General features: G+C 36.8%; 1 protein-coding gene across 6 annotated transcripts in view; it reads right to left on the bottom strand.

Moving 5' to 3' along the window:
- The window catches only part of STK24 (serine/threonine kinase 24), a 51,957-nt gene that overhangs the window by 9,316 nt on the left and 20,878 nt on the right, over positions 1-21,763 (bottom strand). For all 6 annotated transcript variants that reach the window (XR_015771948.1, XR_015771947.1, XR_015771949.1 and 3 more), the window contains exons 3-5: positions 7,081-7,137; positions 4,133-4,241; positions 3,866-4,023 (exon numbers count right to left, since the gene is read on the bottom strand). Coding sequence is in view for 3 of the 6 variants with exons in the window: in XM_005516458.3 (XP_005516515.1) it covers positions 3,866-4,023; positions 4,133-4,241; positions 7,081-7,137 (324 nt within the window). In the remaining 3 variants the exon portion in view is untranslated. The remainder of the gene's footprint in view (positions 1-3,865; positions 4,024-4,132; positions 4,242-7,080; positions 7,138-21,763) is intronic.

Below are 21,763 nucleotides of genomic sequence, written 5' to 3'. Positions count from 1 at the left end.
CAGCAATAAGGAAAACATCCCTGAGTTATCAACACTTGCAGCACAAACCCAAAACACAGCCACATACCAGCTGCTGTGAAGAAAATTAATTTTACCCCAGTGAAAACCACTGATGCCTAGAGAAAGTAGATTTTTAAGCTTTACTGTAAATAACCTAATTTGTAAATTTGTTTTGTTACTATTTTTTTAGTGATTAGCCACATAGCCCAAGTAAACAGTTTCTTGGTTGTCTCCACTCTTCAGTATAAAACAATTCTACTAAGTAGAGCTTAATTTTTTTTTAAATCAATACTACTACACCAAAAAGCAATGGCAGAGCTGTTATAAACTAGCATTTTATCTACCATATTCAAGTATACTATGTAAATATGAGGTAAGCCTAAAATATTTACACAAAGTAAAATGTTTTAACTTACACAAGATTTTTCCTCAACATAAAATAGGTAGTACAACCATCAGAAATTTAATACATTAGAATATAATTTCCCTGAAGTTTAACACTGGTTTTATATATCATTCTTATTCACAGACTAGGGAAATGCAGTCTTGAACAGCAATATTCAGCTTTTTGGTCCAATTAGCCTCTGAAAGTTTTCACCATCAAAATATGCTACTCTTTCTAGGGAATGCTGTCTCCCTTGACACAAATGCTACTGCAAATCTGCCTGAAGTAATGTGAAGTAATGCACTGTAATTCTTGTACATTTTCCTGAAATCACAGACCCAAAAATCAAGAAAATTATAATAAACCTGTCAGAAAGGTAAAAGAAAAAAAAATTTCACAGAAATGTCTGCTCCAAGGACAAAGTACCAATTAAAAATATTTATGTTTGTTTTTTTCCTGGTTGTTTTTTTTTTTAAGTGAAAGCAGAGCAAAGACTTATTCTCAGGAAAACAGGAAATCTGACATGAGCTGTCTGGTTTTACTCCCAAACAGAGCAGTTGGAATTTTGCTATGCTGTAAACAGATCTATTTCAAGGTACTGGATAGAGCAGAGATTTAATTGATCACAGCTGTCTTTACTAAGTACCCCTCAACCCCACCTGTGACAGCCCTGTGGATTCTCATGGTTGTCTTTGACTGACTTGCATACATCCATTCCACTGTCTCACCCACAGTACCTGGCCCAAAAGCTCCTCCTGCCCTGTTCAGAAAGTATCCTATTGTTAAGAGCTTAGTTACTTAATTTTGCAAGTAAGAATGAAAAAAAAAATATAAATCTGAGTCAATTAGCATAACATCGAATTCATGAAATGCCATTTTGTTAGCCCATGTTACAGAACAGTTCCTGAGCACAAAGAATTATATAAGCACATGAGCCCGAAGTTTCATTTATCTTAATAAGCGCATTATCAGCTAAGCTCTACTCAAGCCTAATTGTGAGTAACTTCCCTCTAGCAAGAAAGCTTTTCTTAGTTACAAAAGAAAACTGTCACCTGCAAAGATGAGTCTTAATGTTAACAACTGAGAATTATTATTGCCAATTTATTCAGAATTTCAGTTTCTCAAGACTGAATTGTTAAAGCCACATAAATGGATAGATTTTCTTCTGCCAAACTTTCAGTCACAGGTGGAGCATGTGTATATTTAAGTATAAACATCAAATTTACATGTGTATGAGTGCATATATATCCACTTGCACACACACTTATGCATATGAATGCTTTATTTTTTTCCTCATGTATTTACAACTCTACAGCGACTGACCTTCCTCTACAAAAATGAACAAAAAAGTGTAACAAACCATGGCTGCACACTAGACTCTTTGAAGTCCAAGATGGGTTTTGGAAGCCCATTCCTGTTGAAAACATCAAAAATAACTCCCCACATATTCCTCTGGAACCATATGCTCCCCTTTCTCAAATAAGAAAGAAGTGCCAATTGCATGTGTATTCAATTAGGCATTTCTAGGATGAACTTGACTGTGAAAATGAATCCCCAGAACAAGCACAAATAGTTCTCCAAATGGAGAGAGATAAGCATGACCACAGGACATGGTGACACTACATTAAGTTTTATCACATGTTGTGATTTTAAGAGTTTCAAATCTTGAACAAAAATTCTTCCTCCAAGTTCAGATGACAGTCAGCAAGTCACTGGTAACTACTATTTACTGTAGTACTGCCAGAAGCCTTTCCTCTTGTAATCTAATGAGTAAAATTCAGTCTGGCTTTCAAGTTCTTGTAAGTTGAAGAAAACAGGCTATGTGCAAGAGAAAGCCACCTTCAAATTAAATATCTATTCTTACAGAACAAGTTTTATAGTAGAAAGAACAGGGAACTAGATATATGAAAAATTAAGCGTGTTAAGAAAACATGTTTTCAGATAAGACAGGAATCAAAACAGGAAGTAGAAGCACTGCCAAAAACTAGAGCCCTTTCGAGCTTTAATTGGGAAATGCTCATCAAGTATCCAAGACTCTTATGTTCATGTGACACTGCAGACTGAAACAGCCAGAATGGAAAACGTAAGGACTGAATTATACTTTGTTCAATTGATGGTCATTCCCAGGAGCCAAACCTCAAAAAACAAAAAAACCACAACCCCAACCAACCAAAAAAACCAAATAAACTAAAAATCCCCCACAAAAACACACAAAGGAAAAAAACACCAACCAACATTCAAAAAAACTTTATTCAACTTTAAATTGTGATTTTAGGGTCATTTAAGCTTCTGCAGGCTCTACAGCGTGTTGTTTGTTATAGCCTCTTAACAGAAAGATATCAAATAGGGAATTAAGCAACACTACAGCCTAGAACAGAGTCAACCACGGCAAGTGGAAAGAAACATCCCAGCCTGTCTCATGGCATGGAGGTATGGCCAATCAACAAATCTCTACAGGGAAATCAGAGGAGACAGGCAAGGAAGACGAGCTCAGGGAAGAACATAAGGAAATACTGATAATTATCATAAAGAAAGCCAATCTTAACACAGGTTGGGCTTGAGGGTGACCTTTGTTTCAGACCTACAGCTGCAGCAGTGCGTTGGGCAAAGAGCCTTTCCTGATAACATGGGTGTCCTGCTGAGCTAGCCAGGCAATGTGGGGCAGGGAGAAGGTAGGGGCAGCAAAGAGCAGTTTATGTACCTCAAACAAACAGAAGCATAAAAAACAAGTAACCAACACAATCAACTTTGAAAAAAGTTCATCTTGAGCTGGCTTTAATGGGCATATTCCTTCCTGGCAAGTAGAGACACGCAGTGCCATACTGGGGAGAATACAGAGAACAGTAATGGAATCACATTTCTGTTGTGACCCAACTATGTATTACAACTGATATTCTGTACTTGTGTTGAGATTTCAGCATGCTGATGTGCCACTCTGCTAAATCAAAATTCTGTATATATAGATAAATTTGGTATTAAATATTAACACCTCCCGAATGGCAAATCTAAAAGGACAGGGTTGGAGTAGCACAGAACCACGCAGCACATTCTGCCAGAGATGAGTAACAGTCTATTCAAACAACACTTTCACATCCACCAAATCCATATTCTTCAACTGTGTTGCTGGCTATTTTTTTTTTCTAAAAACAAGTGGAAGAATATTAACGTTTTGTATATATTTGTACTCTTCTACTTTTAAACAGCCAAAAATATTCATCAATTGAGTGGGATAAAAAGTGATGGGATGTACTCTAGAATACTTTATCATTTCTTGCCACCTGGATTGTCTTAATAAACTAGGAAATATAAACTTTGGATACAAATTAGGAAATCTTTCCTCACCAACAGTTTTTAGCTGCTAGGTGTCACCTGAACACGCCCTCATGTAAACACAGCCAAAGTTATTAGCTGTGTTCTGAAGACCAAACTTTTCAAGTTAGAAGAAGGAAGGGACACCGGTAATGCCTTGAAGTACCTTACCTTTGAATCATATGCTGATTGCTTTATTACTTCAGGTGCCATCCAAAATGGTGTTCCCACAAAGGTATTCCTTTTTATCTGTGTGTCTGTTAGCTGTCCAGCTACTCCAAAATCTGCCAGTTTTACTTCCCCTTGTTCAGACAGCAATACATTAGCAGCTGGAATAAAGATGAGGAAATACCAGAAATTAAGATATTTGACACCATTTGACAATGTAAGGGTGCTCATTCAGGTTGCATGAGTTCTTCTGATAATCTTTCATCATACCTTTAATATCTCTGTGGATTTTCTTCTCCGAATGCAAGTAATCGAGTCCTTTGAGTATCTCCCTCAATATTGTAGCAATTTGAGTTTCATCAAGTGAGCCAGGTTCTAACTAGGAGATACAAGAAATGTTTAAATATGTATAAAAAAGGGACAAACAGAGAATAGAAATAACAATGTGATTATAAAAAGAAATTACTCCTTCTGTCACCCCTCAAAATTTCCAATTTTTTAACTTCATAATGTGAGACAAAACATATGGTGTTATTAAAAACACATGGTTCTAAACTAAGTGGCCTAATGAACAACAGGCAAAGAAATAATTTATCTAAAATACTACATAAAATTTGTTAAAGGTGCCATAAAGACAGAGTCTCAAGTTACTGCTTTGTGGTCAGGTCAGATATACTATACCTTTGAAAAGCATATGATGGTTAACATTACACTGAACTTAGATGTGCAACTCCACAGACCCTATGTAGACCCAAATCTCAAAGCCTGAGTAAGAAGCTAAGTTCAAGGTACTACATCAATCAAACAGTCTATGACTACATACTGCATTGGATTTTGAGAAACTCTCTGAAACACAACTCAAACTGATAGGCTGAGAGGACACTACATATTTTAAAATGTTAACTTTTTTCATATAATACTGGAAATATAAATCTGCTAATTGTTAAAAGATACCAAGTAATTCTTCTTATGAGAATAATCAGCAGTGTTAGAGAATCCCAAGTATCTTTATATCTGATATACATTCTAAAAGTGAGAATAACAAAGGTAAGATCACTACTCAGACTTCTTAAACAATAAAGGCATCTCAAGAGACACTGAAACTTTGTGCCCAATAGTTAATACCGGAAATATTCCACTATTCTAGCTTACTCCACAATAGCACTCACTGAAGCACAATCAAAAAGTTGCACCTCCTAAGCTTCATTCTGTGAGAAGGAAAGCGTTTCAGATAAAGATATTCAGATAAAAAATAAAAACAGTATGTCCCTCAGAAATCCTCATGTATAGCAACAGCATAGCAACAGCTTTACTATTTCGTGTAACAATACATTTGCTTTATCTTTGCAGCTTTAGTTACAATCTTTCCTTTTCCTTAGCTCTGATAATACACACAATATTACCGCTACCTGAAACCCACTAAGACATTCTCAAGGCTTTGCTCCAGCCAAGTTTGAGACTTGGTAACATGACACAGCTTATCTAATGGGGGAAAACCTCATATGTCAGATTCAGCTCACCTTAGTGAGGAGGAATTACTGAAAATAAACTAAATTGGAGAATATTGGCACTTTTACCTCGGTCACAAACTTGAGCTATACTCAGAGTTTGAACAAAAATGTACATGCAGTTGCACTGTATGAACTTTTTCATGTGAGGCAGAAATCATCCAGTGCATATTCAAGTACAGAAAACACCAAGCTAGCATGACATGTCTGCACTCTGAACATGGAATTCAAGGTTCCTGGTAATTCTTGCCTCGAGTATGAAAATGCCGCAAAGCATGCCAGCTTCTAGTTGAGAATCATGTGCACGTTAGAACAAGGAGAACATGCACCAGAACAAATGAAGCACACAAAAGGTGCTTGATAGACACTTACATGATGATTTCAGTTCTGTGGTGCAATTTCTTCTATAACATTTTATGATGTGAACAAGGACTTTATACTATTTCCAGGCAACAAATTTAGAGAATAAACACATAGTCTTCACACAAGTGAAATTTGTGTGAGGAAAAGAAAAAAGAAGGAAATATAGTAACAGGTGTTTTCATTCTGCTCTTTTATACCTATACAAAGAAAGCAATAACTAATTTATAAAAGCATACACCCCTTCTAATTGCTCTTCTGTCAGGAAGAAAAAAAGCCATCACAACAATAAATGAACATTTTTTATCATATCTTTATGTGGAACATCATGAATTTTTACACAACCACAGAACCCCTAACAGATGTGGAAGCTAAAGGTAAAAATGGGTTCAAAAATACACATCTGCAAGAAGTCCACATTTAATACCCACTCCTGTCTTCTGGATGTCACCAGCAGAATCCCTTTACAGTGACCTTGTTCCTTTAGCTCTTTTCCCAAGCATTTATCAGTTACCCCATTTGACAACTGCAAACTCTGCTACAAAGATATTCTGCCTCAATTTGTGTAAAAATTTTCACATACTTAAAACATGCATTATTATTTTATAATACTGTTTTTTAAATCCACAATGAATATAAGAAGGTGTGTCATTTGGGAGGGGGCTTGGGTGCTTTTTAATAGCTAAAGTGAATGTCAGCATCCTGTCACAGAAAACATGATCTGCACTGACCCCTTTGAATTTCAATTCTAATCTGAGTACTCCATCCCAAGTGCAGAATTTGCTCCTGTTAACTTTCACATGCTTGGTGATTGCACAGCCCTTTGGTCTATCCAGGGCTCCCTGCAAAGGCCTCTCTACCCTCCATGGAGTCCATAGCTTCTTCTATTTCTTTGAAATACTATTTTTAATACCAGCCTAATTTGTATTTCTGTCTGTTTAGACTTCAGAAAGACTTCAAACAGGGAACCTTTTGTTTATTTGTTTGGGGGAGGGGGTGGTGAGGAAGATATGTGCAAATGTATAAACTATGAAGAGTTGGGGTGGCAGAATTAAAAGATAGAAAAAACTATATTCAGGCGCTAGTGCTCTCTGGCTGACTGAAGATTAGCATTCTAAGATGTTTATATCCTGCTTCCAATATTATGTTGCTTAGTTCCCTTCTATTTACAAAAATAATCAGTCATGCCTCATGGAAAAAAACATTTTTCTGGCATTGACAAATACTTTTCTCCTGTACTGAAAGTAAACGTTGCCACAGAAAAGTGATCTATTATAGTGTCCAGAATTATAAGGTAGGAAAATAATTAAGTGAAGTAAAATAACAAAAAACCATGCATAAATTACTTACTAGATCAAGGGCAGAGCCTCCACCGAGATATTCCATTATTATCCATAATTTTGTATCCTGCAAAACAAAAAAACAATCAAAATGTATTCAATTTATTTTTTAAAAATAGTAACCTAAGTTAATGGGACTTGCTTCATTCTTTTCGCTGAAGAAATTATCTGTAGTTTTGAAACACCACTAACATTTAGCTGTTCCTCAAAAGTATCTTTGGATTACTTACTCAAGAGTGTGTATGGAGGAGAATGCTTTTTCATATTAAAATTCTAATTACAGATATTCCAAATATCAAATAGTGTTACATATAACATATTACCCTTCCTTAGAAAATATTATTTCGATTTTGTTGACCATCTTTAAATATTTTCTTTAGTAAGCTTGACTCTCTAGTTTAAATTGAAATATAATTTATTCTTCATTTTTCTACATTGTTTCATTTTCTTGAACAGTCAAGTAGGTTTTCTCCATTAATGCTTATGCATCTGATATATGGTATAGAATTTTGCACAGTTGTGTTCAAGAAAGAAGAAGCAAAGTAGAAATGAGGATTGTTTAAGATGACTGTAACAATTTACTAGCTTCATCTAGTTGTTGCTAACAACAACATCAAGCTACTATTCCTAACGAAAACTTTGGTACATATTACAGTACTGTTTAACACAAGATACACAATATACTCTGCTAAAAAAGAGACTGGGCCCAATCCTTTCCTTCCACTGTTTGCAGCATCAGCTTCCCAAATACACTAAGAGAAGCAGTTAGTCCAGCTTTTCCTTGCAGTACCAGCCCTAAATAATACAATAAACACAATAAAGCAAACACACAAATCTACTACATACACACTGGTGGTTTAGTGTTTATGATTATCAAGTTATTTTAAGCTTTGTTAGTTTCACCTCTATGGTACATACTAAACTTTCACAAGACCTCTAACATAATAATATAGATATCTCTCAGAGCAAGGAGCACATAAATAGCAACAGTATTAATTTACTTTATCTGACAGAATAAAACTTCACGTAAAAAAATAAAGGCTCACAGCCAGGGCAACTGACTCTTAATTCTCATCTATAAGGATGGATTCAAATTTTTAGAGAAGTAGTAAATGTACTTCAGGACATAACTTCATCTAAATCCTCTGAGGGATTAAAATTTTAGCCCTTAGGACTCACTTAAGTCTTTCAGTCATTATTATTTCTATACTTCACTGCATCCACCCCCTCTCTGGACTCAGAATACTCCTGCTGTAGGTAAATGTGCATTTTTCCTACCTCCTGTTACACATACCATACTATTTTTAGTTAAGACCCTGGATTAGAGTTCCTTCTTCATCCACTATTTTTAACACACAGACTCAGCTAAATTTAGATACCTTTCTTTAGGAATCAATTCATGCTATTTGACAAACGCGGTCTTGTTAAAAATATTTTAGGAGAGCCAGAACACATGTTTTAGGAAGATTATATTTTTTAATTACTCTATCTCAGTACTGACAGACAACATCTGGATTGAGCTTACTTTCTGCAGACACCACTAATATTCCAAGAACTGTAACTCATCTTGATAGAGTCCCTTACAGTATTGATATACTTGTCCTTCTGCTAAAATTTTTTCATGTTTTTCCTATCCCTTCAAGGCTCCAGGTCTTAGCAGTTCCTGAACAAGAACATTACTGAGATGTGTCTTATAATGAGTCATCCTAAACTTCATCAAAATGTTATATTTATATTTTGCTGATAGAACGTGTTTTAAAGCTACATGAAATTTCCTGAATATTCAAACCTTTCGTTTCATTTTTATTGTAACTTAAACACAAACATGTCAAATGCATCACTACCTCCTAGTTCACTGGAAATGCCTGGCTGGGAAAGAAGAAGGTAAAGGAAGTAAAGAAACCCCTTGAACCTTTCAAGAACAGGGAAGAAAATAAGAAGGAAAAAAAAAATAAAAAAAATAAGGGAGAACCTCCAAACACCCACATCATCTCACACAGAGATCAACAAGAAGCAGCTTCCCTCCTCTATTATCTCAAGGATTTAGAGGTAACAACTCAAAATAAGATACAATTTCCCAAAAGAGAAACTCCCTAGAACACTAGGTACCAAATTCCCCAGCTGAAAACTAGAAATTAGAGGTAGAATATAACTAACAAAAAGATATAAGAATTTTAATTACATAATCATATAACACAATTACACTACTACGTTTTATATCACTCATAGTCTTTTTAAATCCTCATTTATAATTTCAATTATTTTTTTCTAGTTCAATTAGTCTTTTCTCCTGAAACTTTCATCATCAGCTGCCTAAGGCCACATGTCTGAATTTATAATACAAAAGCCATTGATCCAGTAAATTCAGTAATTCTACATTTTAAAACAAATGAAATATGGAAATACAGTTAAGAAATACACACACAACTGTATCTGTACCCCAGTGTAAAGCTAAGTAATAGCAATCTATTACAATTATGACATCTTTTTATCTGAATCCTTTGATTGTAAGTTATTTTTAAAGTTTCCATCATTCATATGAAGTATCTGAACACATTCATATGATGTACTCAAATAAAATTAATTACTATGGTAGTGAATCCTACCACCTTTCCCTAACTATTTTCAGAATTTTTTTAAGCTTTCTTTTATAAAATCTGCATATATTGCTTAACAAGGAGATGCAAATAAATCCCTTTGGTGAGACAGCTGTAATGAATTTCTCAATATGTATTTCATCTTAGAGGCAACAACCTATATATACTGACTTTGTCTGTGGGGGTTTGGATGCTGGGTATCCCCCAAAAGCACTCTGTCACTCCCTTTCTTGCAGGAGCTCTCAAGACCTCTGACCAACGAGCCAATATGATCTCGCAGATCCCATTTATTGTTGACATTACACACTTATTCATACATTCTAAAACTACTGACCACACGATCACACATCTTTTCATTGGTGCCCCTATCTTGTCCATGTGCCCTGCACATACCCCTCGGGGCACAGGATTGGTTACAGTCCAGGTGTCCAACCACCCTCTCTTATCTGGCTCCTGTGGTCCTGTTTTCTTGGTTTTCGGCCTCTTCTTTCTTATTTTTAGAACAGCTTATGTCTCAGCAACCTTGAGAAATTCCAGAGGGTCTGATAAGAAACTCTACAGACAGTTTGGCTGGTGTACACTATGGCCCAAGCTGTTCAGATGCATTGCTACACTTTGTCACCTGGATATGGGAGAGAGAATATAGTAAAAGGCTCATGGGGTGAGGTAAGGACAGGGAGAGAGCAATCTCCAGCCGCCCTCATGGGCAAAGCAGACTAAAACTGAGGACATCAGTTTAATTTATTACCAGTCAAATCAGAGTAGTATAATGACAAGTGAAACCACATCTTAAAACCAATTCCCCCAGCCCCTTCTCCATGGGCTTGAATTTCACTTCCAATTTTCTCCATTTCCTCCTCACAATGGAACTGGGGGATGGGGAATGGGGACTGTGGTCAGTTCATCTCATGTTGTCTCTGCCACTCCTTCCTCCTCAGAGGGAGGGCTCCTCACGCTCCTGCCCTGTTCCCACATGAGACAGTCCTTCATGGACTTGTCCAATATACATCCTTCCCACGGGCTGCACTTCTTCTTCATGAACTGCTCCAGTGTGGGTCCCTTCCATGGGGTGAAGTCCTTAGGGAACAGCCTGCAGGTCTCCCACAGGGTCATAAGTCCTATCAGACCTGCTCCAGAGTGGGTTCATCTCTCCATAAGGCCAGAGGCCTTGCCAGGAGCCTGCTCCAACGTCAGCTTCCCACAGGGTCGCAGTCTCATTCAGGTACATCCAGCTGTGTGGGTGGTGTGAGTGTCCCACACAGGCTGCAGATGGATCTCTGTGCTCCCTCCGAACCTCCGTGGGCTGCAGGGGCACAGCTGCCTCACCACAGTCTTCATCAGGGGCTGGAGGGGAATCTCAGCTCCAGCATCTGGAGCACCACCTCCCCCATCCCTTCTCCAATGACCTTGGTGTTTGCAGGGCTGTTCCTCTTTATTATTCTCACTTCTCTCTCCAGCTGCAATTGAGCAGGTTTTTTCCTGCCTTCTCAAATCTCTTATCCCAAAGGCACTGCCACAGTTACTTACAGGCTCAGCCTTGGCCTGCAGCACATCCATCCTGGAGCCAGCTGGCACTGGCTCTACGGGACTTGGGGAAAGCTTCCAGCAGCTTCTCACAGAATCTGCTCCTGTGCCTCCCCACTACCAAAACCTGGCCCTGCAAAGCAGAGATAATGCCTTCTAACAACAGCACAAGGCCAGCACAGTGCTACTATCAACTGACTTTGGCATCACCACAGCAACAGGCCTCCTTCTTTCCTGAGTATCTCTGGCATGCTTCACATTCCCTAACACCTACTGTCACCTTCCTTTTAAAGCTGCCCAAATTCTTTTTTTGCTTGAACTTCTCACCCTCTTCAGTATATATTCCCCTTTTGCTCTCAAACAGAGCTCTGAAAGCACTGCATTTTCTTCCATAGCCTAGACTAGTAATTCTATATTACACATAATCACTTTTACTTTCAAGAAGATACTACATTTATATACTGACACTAGCAACATTCAGTGCTCCATTTTAAGATCCGAAGCAAGACCAGTTTTCTTCTTTTAAACATCAGCCACAACACAGCATTGAATTTTCTTGAAAATACAGTGAAGCCATGGTGAATCATCCATCCAAATTTAGGATTATTATTTCTCTATAAACTTAGATGAGCAGATTAATGAGGGCACATGGAAAATTTCCTTTTTCACAGCAAGAACAAGGGGCTTTCCTCTGATACCATGAAACTGAAGAAAGGAACAGCTCTGGAATCTAGAAGAAACTCTGACAAGAGTTTCTGTAGATTCTTTCCAAACTATGGTTGCTATTCTTGAGGTCTGACTTTTAACTCTGGAACCACAAAAAACCTTATAATAGCAACTTTACCTCTGATGAAGTTTCCTTCATCAAGTTACTTCTATACCATGAAAGTACTTAGAAAATAAGTGCAGATACAATAGGTAAACAATTTCTAGTATGTAAAAATTTAAGTCTGTACACTGGGAGAAAAAAAAGGCCATCCACCAAAAAACTATAGAGTCTCAAAGGTACATTTTAACTGAAATTTGAGGAGGACAGAAGACTTACAGAAACAAGTAACCAATATTAACGTTTGTTTCTAAGTGCTTACAAAGTTAAAAAAAATCTAAATGAACATGGGAGAGGCCTACCTTCAGCGATGCTTCATATTTCTTTTATGCGAAGAACAGAGACATTTCTTAGCAAAACGATATTATACAGAAGAGACCAAGCTAAAACAATTAACACTAATATGTACTGATGAAATTGTTTCTCCTTTCTTGTGGGAAGGATAGACTGGAGAGGAAAATCTAACACAGTCACAAAAGAGAAGGACTGGAAGGATCCTGAAATAAGTGCACTGAATAACCTGTGCAAATTGAAAACTGTAATAACAACAGTAAGCATATGTTTGTTTTTAAGTGAAATAAAATCTCCCCACACCTACTGTGAGAATTTTCCAACTTGAATTCATTGTGAGAAAAGACATTTCCCACCTTAAATTTATGGTACACAATTAACAGCAGAACAAAGTGTACTTATAAACGGTAAAAAGCTTGTTTAGTTATGGACACAAGCCATATTCAAACTCCACTTAGAATCTCTATTTGCTAAGCATTAAAATACCTATGAACAATCAGAAACTAGAAATAATATATTTGACTGAAATAAAAGATTTGCTAAATTGACCACTGCATTAAGAGAAAAATCTATAATACTGAAAAACAAAAAGACACAACTTCAACTAATCTGAAAAGAACAAACTAGTACCAAAACTGATATTCACTGCACAACTTGATGTGTGATAATTTAATTAATTTTTCAATTATGCCATAGTAATAAGGACTAGGAAAATACTCTCATATTTAAGTACTGGTATAAATTTAGTATTGATATTCATAGTTCTACAAGCATAAGAAACCAGATTAAGAGAACCTTGAAATACACAATGCATGCAACAGGATAACTTTTCTAAATTGCATTCCTGCTACAAGTAGGAATTAGGCTACATAGAGATTTGTCTTCTGTTAATCTCGTATTTAAAAGCCCAGGGAAACCTGACAGGTATAGAAATCAGAAGGTTTTTTAATACTGATACTGATTTTTTTAGTACTGATTCCTAAATGCTTGACTTGAAAAACGAGATGCAGACATCATGGACCTTGTCTTCCATATCTAAGCCACCTTTCCACCTGATTCCCTCCATTTTTGAAAGAAAGAAGGATTTTTTCGGGATCTATTTACCCTTGTGCTTTTAACTGTCTGAAACCCCTGCTGTTCGTCAAAACCACCAGGTGGCAGAATCATGTAATGCCAAAGATGCTTTCACCCACTCCACAGCCATAAAAAAAGAAGTTTTGGCCTGCCCCAAAACAAGCTATGTAACCCACCAAAGACAGAAGCACAAAACTACCTGTCTAAAATGAATGTGAAAACATTTATCACCATGACACCCTTCATAACAAGAGGAAGAACGATTAACCAGAGATCTATACCTTAAGGGATATGATAGTTCATATATCTAAATTCTTCAAAGTGCCTTCCTTTCCTCAGAGAGTCATCAAGCACAACTTCAGGCCCCATCTTATTTATTCACTCTCTCAATACCAAGTCACAACTGTAGCCACTATGTCATTATATAGGATGAAGAACCCTGGTATTTCAGCTCTTGTTATTTATTAACAGAACTGGACATTGCGAGATTACACACGAAGATACAGATCAGGCACAAAAAAATTTACGTTTTGTATGATGCCATAAGTGATGCATTCAGGCAATGATAAGAAATGGCATTTATGTATTTGTGGTTCCCGCTCCCAAAACTTTCCACAACAATAAACATTGTACATGTCCTTGCCCTGGAGCTCATCCTATCATAACAAATAATATACATACAAGAGAATAATTATGTAATGCTTTAGAGAGAGGAGACCTATAAATTGATGTACTGCCATTACATCTTTGAAATTCATCAGGATTTGCAAACTTTCCAATAGCTGACTGCTCAATTTGTAGACCAGCAGACTATTATTAGCACAGATACCAACTGCCAAAATTGAGTTCTTCAGGAGTAAGTACAAGGAGGCTATTACTGTTATTCAGCAAATGAACAATTTTGCTAAGGAACAAAATTCAGATCTACCTATCATGGCCTCAATTCTTGTCATTTTTTGACTAGTTATAAATGTTATGTATATACATATTATATATTTTTGGCTCAATTTAAATCTAATCAGAACTACACCTGCCATATGTTAACAGCACAGAAATTAGTAGCATATCACTGTTCTTTCGTTCCATTCTTTTCAGTACACAATCCTTGGAAAGGGACGGAAGGTAAGCAACACACCCCTGAACTTCAAGCAGCCTATCTATCCAGATGCCAGTCTGATTGCTCAATGCCACAGAGTAACTCTTTCAACAGACTGCAAGGATTTGACAAAGGATAGAACCACTGATACCAAAAGTCAGATATTCACATTAATTTCTCCAAAATTTGAACAGTAGAGATACCCAATTCTGTTAGTGCAAGTAGTAAATAAAGTCCTTTACACTGCAAATGGACAAATCAATCCTACTACTCTAAAGCTCCAGTCCTACAGCTGTTAAACAGTTTCAGGAAAGGCTATAATGTTTTCAAAATTTTTGGAATTGTCTTTGGAAAAAACTAAGTCAAAAAAATATACCTTTCTATGCTAATTTACATCATTTTTCTAAGACAGTGTAGTTTGTTCTTGAAGGCAATCTCAGTAAGCACTATATTTTTTTCTCCATATCTGAAAGAACAGAAAATTTTTAGCCTCATTAATAAGGAATAAGAATACCACCATTATTCCAACACTTCCTATGAAGCAGAGTTCCACAGTGCACCTAAGCCTTCACTTGAGCTTTTCTTTGACAACCTAATCATCTGCTAATGTTTTTCCATCTAGTTCCTCCTCCTACTACAAGATGAAATTGTATAGTGTATTATTTGGAAGCTATTTGTTTATGTTGTTACAGATTTCAGTAAGTAAAACCAAACTCTAGTATTTTCTAAAGACACTTGTTTCAAAGCACTTAAAAGTCAGATAGCATGGAAAGACAACTGCTGGTTTCAAAGAATAAGAGAAACTATTTTGTGAGGTAACAACACTACACATACACAGGTGTGCCACCAATGACATCCTCTGGATAAGCTATCCTCTACCTCCCCATCCTGACACAAGAATCCATGCTTTTAGAGCAGAGTCTTCAAGTACTGTCCCATTTTCTTAGAAAGGTGAAAAAGTACTGAAACAGCAAGATGCCACTAATTTGTTTTCTTTAACCTTGCAAATTAATATAACACCCTAGGGTTTAGAGGTGTAAGAGAAGCAAAAGCAGATGGTATGAAATACAGATTAAGATAAACTATTCATCAAGAAAGTATGACTAAAAATCTTGCCATTCTGAAGTAGATCATCCTGTATACTACTAGAGAAAACAGTTAAAATTTTGCTTCCTAAATGAACAATTGAGTTCTACTATTAATTTGAAAGGCTCCAAAGAGAAGAATGTTGCTTTGAATATCAGGCTTCCTCCAGGAAAAACTGACAATAGGAGTAATTAGATTTACCTTTAAAATTAATTTTTAAAGTATTTAATGAATTCCAGAGCCTCCAAATAATCTAACACTTCCTGTCTATAGGTAGCTCTGTCATTTTACCAGAAGAGATGTCCATCAACAGATACTTATTAGAATAGAAAGCACTCTAGCAATTCTCATTCGTTTCTACTCTTCCTTGCTGAATTTCTAGAGAAGCAGGCATAAGACCAAATTTATTTAAAAATACGTCCCCCACCCAAAAAGAAACCAAAACACACAACTGCAACAAACAAAAAAAAAACCAAACAAGCAAACAAAAAAAACCCCCAAACACAACCACCTCCACTTTCACTGACAGTAGAAGGCAGATCAAGGCAGAGTGAAAGAAAAGTCGCCTTCATTTCCACATACATAACTGTAGAATTAGGCAGGATATTATTTTCCAGGACAATCCACTTCTTTACAACCTCGATATATTTAAATATACTAAAGCTTAAATGGTCTTGAGTGCCAACTATACTCCCCAAATCCACATCCTTAGAAAAAAAAAAAATAATAGTTGCTGTTCAGCAAACATATGATCATCTTCACTAAAGGTCTATTACATGCCCAAATATTCCTATGAAAAAAAAATTTTAAAAAAACCACAAAGCCAACACAGTAAAAACCCTTAGAAGGTTCTTCAACCCTTAGAAGGTTCTTCTTTATGATTCTTGTCATATTCTCAGTTTTCATATAATAAGAATATATTGGAATATATAATAATATATGTATATACATACATAAAATATATTATATATATATATTATATACTGGAATAAGAATGTGAAAAGAAAGATCTAGACCTGAGTATTCATACAATTCACCTGAATTAGGTGGAGAAGGGGTTGATGCCACCCCTAAAAAATCTGCTTTTACAAAACAAGATTTTAAAAAGCTACCATGGGCATTTTGTGTTTAAATTTACTATATCAAAGTAAACTTCTGTTTATTTTAAATTGCTTTCTCTACCAAATTACTTTTCCATAGGCATTTGGAAGGCTGTGCTTCATGTAGGCACTACCTCTAACATGGAAAAATAATTCCTAAGGACATATTTATCTCAAGGAAAATAAAGTGCAGTCATTTACTTTTACAGAACTTTTCTGGAATATTTCTCACTAGAAATTCAAGTACACAAAGAGTTAGGTGGAAATCATCTGGATATAAAGGGCTAATTCAGAAATCTATTTTAAAAATGTGTTTAAAACTGTGTGAAGTAAGTAGCATTTGGTTTTGGTTTCTTTTTTTCTTCCTCTAACTTTATCCTTAAGGAACAAGAATTGAGAAAAGCACAAGTTTGGACCTCATCCAAAATATGAAAATAAAAAACCAAGGGAATGAGGGGAGCATATGTCTGAGTTATACTCCAGAAGTGTAACGTTCTTTTCTCTTCCACTGGGGACACATTCTTAAGCAAATCGACATCAATGGACAACTTTGTGAATATTAAGAGGGCTGCAACCAGCTGATGAGGCCCCATAGAGTTCTCAAGAAACTGTCACAAAGGAGCCATGAATGATGGTAATGCTGTAGTAAAGAATATTACCAAGCTGGGGTGCAGGACTGACAAATATTTTGTCTGGGGAGCGTTTCTGAGGCGCTTACCTCCTTTGAAGTCTCTTGGCGTCAGGATGAATGCTAGCTGTCCTGGGGCTGCCATCCCTTTGAGGGGAGGGAGATACAGATGAGCCCAAAGGTTCTCTTCTAAACACAAGTCCTTACTGCAAGCTGGCCAAAAGGTCCCTGCAATCAAAGAAATCATTGTGGTTTTGCATGTGGCGCATTTATGTCCTTTCATCAAGGTTTCTCAGCCATCTAATATGTTGAACCACAAAGGAAAAAATAAAGGCATCTGCTGGGCAGCCAATGCAGAACAGAAACTAAGTAAAGAGAAGAACTGCTCATTCCAGTTTGGACTCTGTGAAGTCCATGAAAAACACAGGTAATGTGACACTTCACACTAAGCATAGCCACCTCAGTATACAGTATTTTATGCATGTATATATGTATTAAAAAGCTGTCTGCCTTTGGAATCATTCTCCAATGCTCAAACTTCTGCCTTCTTCAGGTCTCAAGAAAAAATGTTACATTTTAATTCCTAGACATACATACTAGTCAATTCTACTATCTAATGCAGCAGATACTCTTCAACAATTACCTCTTGCAATCACCACAGCAGTATACAATTAATCTTCAAATGCATCCTTTTTTCCATAAGCTAGCTGTAGCAGAGCTTGCAGAGCCACTTTTTTGCAAAACAACCCACAACAATGAACGTTCTGTCACAGTGCTGAAAAAAGATTCCTTCTGCAGAGCATTTAGCAGACTTTTGTGTTTGCATGCCAACATGCTAAAGCCACAAGCTCCATGTTTTTCCTAATGTGAGTCATCTCAAACAGTGTCCATATTCACAGCCTCCTTGGCACATTTCCTGGGCACATGCCCTTCCACCATAGAAATTATTCTTAATAGCCCAGCTGTCACAAGCCTAGGCATGTCATATTAAGCACATGATTTCCCAGAGCTGCAAACTAGTGGGCAATCTGGATCTGTAACTTCTACCAAAGTATATTACAGTAGAAGCACATAGACATGTATTTCTTGAATTGGCTGCAAAATCAGCTCCTAGCTAGCAAATTCAAAAAACTTGCACAACAACAGAAGAACAGCACACATTTCACTTCATAAAGGAATGGGTAACCACTTCTTTGGAACACTAAATGTACATGAAACCATACGCTTCCCACATGCCTAGAGCCACTTTCCTTCTCCTTGCTTCATAACACAATGGTGGAAGAGTGAAAAATCCTGTCCCTTACCCTTTTAACTGTTACGCTTTTCATTCTTAGTGGGACTGACAGGATTCATCCTTCCCTTCCCTGTCCACCAGGTAAGTAAGTACTTCACTGCCTTATGGGGGGAAAAACCTACCTGCTAACTGGGGTAAATCTTTTCCCAGGAAGTCCACTTACAGAGACACATGAATGAGTGACTTATGTGGTCCTATGACATTCCCAACAGACCATCTACTCACCTCTTATAAACAGGCACCAAGAAGGCAAGTAACAAAAAAAATGTAACCAAATCAACCCAAAATCAACACCAAATGGAACTGAATTTTACTGAGTGATACTGGTTATTGATGAACTGTACAAGGTCTCAAAATTGAAAATTGGAAGCAAAAGCAAATCAAGAAATTGGAACCAAAAGTAAATTAGCATTAGTTCACAGAATTCCTTATCTCAGATAAATTGCACTACACCTAAAGCAGAACTAACAAACGAACCTTGCAGACAATGAATACTGAGATTAGCAATTTCCCCTCCACCAAAAATGTCACCCTACACATGTGTATCTTAAACCTTCTTCACTGGAGTAGTTCACATCAATAAGACTCAGGAGGTTTATAATTACTCCCTTCTCTATACCAGAAACAAAATTCCAACAGCAAACACAAGGCAAAGGAACCCCTTCTTCTCCACTGTCCAAAAATACAATTGCTCCAATGCTCACACCTGTTCCTATTTACCCACTGTATCAAATTAAATTCAAAATCAAAGTTACAAATCAGATTTACTTCTTAGCTCAGATATCAACTCATTTATCGGTTTAATCCCTTTTTTACCACTTACCACAACTCCCAACATCTGCTGCACCCCTTCCGTGCAGCCTATCAAGCTATAACACTCTTTTCCTACCCCTTTTGCATTCACATGTTATTAAATTCCACTACTCCCTTTACAGAACGCACATAGGCCAATCCTTCTTCAAAACTCTTACTACTAATGGTGTTGTACACATATATCAACCCTACAATAGCTCAGGATCTTCAAGTCAGATTTCTGTCAAGCTCATCGTTCCAGTTCCAAAAACTTAATTTTTCTGGAAACCCCTGATTATTTTCCACTTTTTGTCTTCACAAATTTTACCCTGACTCTAATTGCTGGTAAAAACACCCTCTATTCACATAAATAATTTCCATTCTCCCTTCCTCTTTTGTTTTTGTTTTGTTCTTACAAGTTGCTGTTTCAAGGAACTGTTGAAGGAAGCAGAAAGGGAGAAAGCTCAGGACCTCCAAACAATCATTTTTATCCCAACTGTTATGGAACAGCTTAGAATTTAATAGTATAATGAAAGAACCTTAAGAATTTGTTTGAAAACTCTGGCTATTGAATATAAGAACTGCAATGTTTTAGAACTACTACAGTCCTTAAACCTTTTAACTGGGAAACTTCCCTTTTGAAGTTCAGTATTTCTGAGTCTAACCAACTTTTTCCCAAATAACAATTTCTGAAACTTCAGCATTCAATCATTTAAAAATTCTTACTAACACGTTTAGCACCATGCCATAATGTCCCTTAAGTGTAAAGAATGTGACTCTTCTGCTTTTATACCACTATGTACATAAAGAGCACACAGACACTTAGAATAAGTCATTTGACCCAAAAAACTGTATAAATGCCAAAGTATACTTAAGTAAAAGAAAGTTGATTGAGCAATACACACAACCTAACATTCATATTCAAGATGCAACAAAAACATAGTAACTATGTAAGAGCACCAGATTATGATGAACGTAAGTAACAAAGTTTTCAATCAAAATGTTTTAGAGGTTCATGAGAACATCAGATCAATAGGCTGGCAGCCACCTGATGGCAGGACTAATCACATTCTAGATGAAAAGCTTTGTGCCAGGAAGCCTATCTGAGAAAAAAAAATGGGGAACCAGCCCACAAAACTAATGCACCTAAGCCTGGGCATTAATACATACATACACACAACTCTCTTTTTCAGCTCTACTGCTGGCTGATGGAAGAAGCTCCATAAACAATGTATTAGTAGTGGGCTTGCATAAAACTTTAGACTAATCTGAATCATCAGCGTACAATGCTCTAATCCTTAAGACAAAAGATTTAAAAATATCAAGAGGTAGTTAGTCCCCTGCCTACTCAGTGAGCTGAACCACTCTCCACTGAAAGTTCCAACAACCCCAGTGGCCACTTGCAAGGCAGAGCTGCACCTCCCCTTTGCAGCAACAGCAGCAAAAGCTTGCACCTCAATGCCACATTAACACTCTTTTTTATTGTTTCAGAGGCCTGCAGCAAGAAGCGTAGCAGTTAACGCACAAGTTACAGAAAGACATTTTACACAACACTACATGTGGTTAGAAAGCAATGCTACATCATCCTGATCTGTATGGTCAAACTAAAAGCAGGGCTTCATTTACAGCTCATCTAGCAGTAAGCCATTACCAAAAACTGTGGTACTTTTCTCTTCCCCTACCTCCCAGCTTTTAGGCCACCCGAGTCTACCATTTTTTTATTTATACTTTTTTGCACCTGACCTAGCAGTTCTGTAGACACAAGTCAGAACTGGCTGATCTGTTAGTGTTCGGGGTTTGCTCTTTTCAAGAGCCACTTTGGTTTTGGTAGGGATGGGAGAAGACACTGAGGAAACTTGTTTCCCAGCTGAACCAAGTCATGATGCAGCCAACAGCTCCAACACAAGTTAAAAGGCAGGAACATGTAGGCAGGATGGGGAACAAGATACTGCTGCTACCTATTTTTCATACCTGTTAGATCTGCCTAAAAGCAGGTACTGAGGTGAAATTACACACTTACCATACAGAGGTCTACAATCATAGCAGTACAGAGGCAGCTTTTAAGGCCATCACAAGGTCAACACAAACATATTACTTCCAATAAATGGTATTTAACATTAAGCTTTCTAAATTTTTATTTAAAACAAGATCAAAATAACATGATACAGTTAAGCACTTCCACAAAATACAAAATATAGTTACTACAGACCCTGTTTTCTTTGAGATATACTAGGTGATGCTTCGCAATGTTGATTACTTGTACAGTAAGAACTACTTAGCCATAAAATGATGAAAATGCAGAGCTGATTACACTGATGAACAGCAAAATTCTTGAAGTCATCATTGTTTACCAGTCAGATTTTCCAACGGATGTGAAAAAATAGG

The sequence above is a fragment of the Pseudopodoces humilis genome, chromosome 2 (assembly GCF_049639895.1).
Source record: "Pseudopodoces humilis isolate 2021_Gansu_Grassland_sample_001 chromosome 2, ASM4963989v1, whole genome shotgun sequence".
NCBI classification, from domain to species: Eukaryota; Metazoa; Chordata; class Aves; order Passeriformes; family Paridae; genus Pseudopodoces; species Pseudopodoces humilis.
The sequence above is the reverse complement of the archived record's forward strand: the minus strand, read 5'-3'. Positions and strand labels throughout refer to the sequence as shown.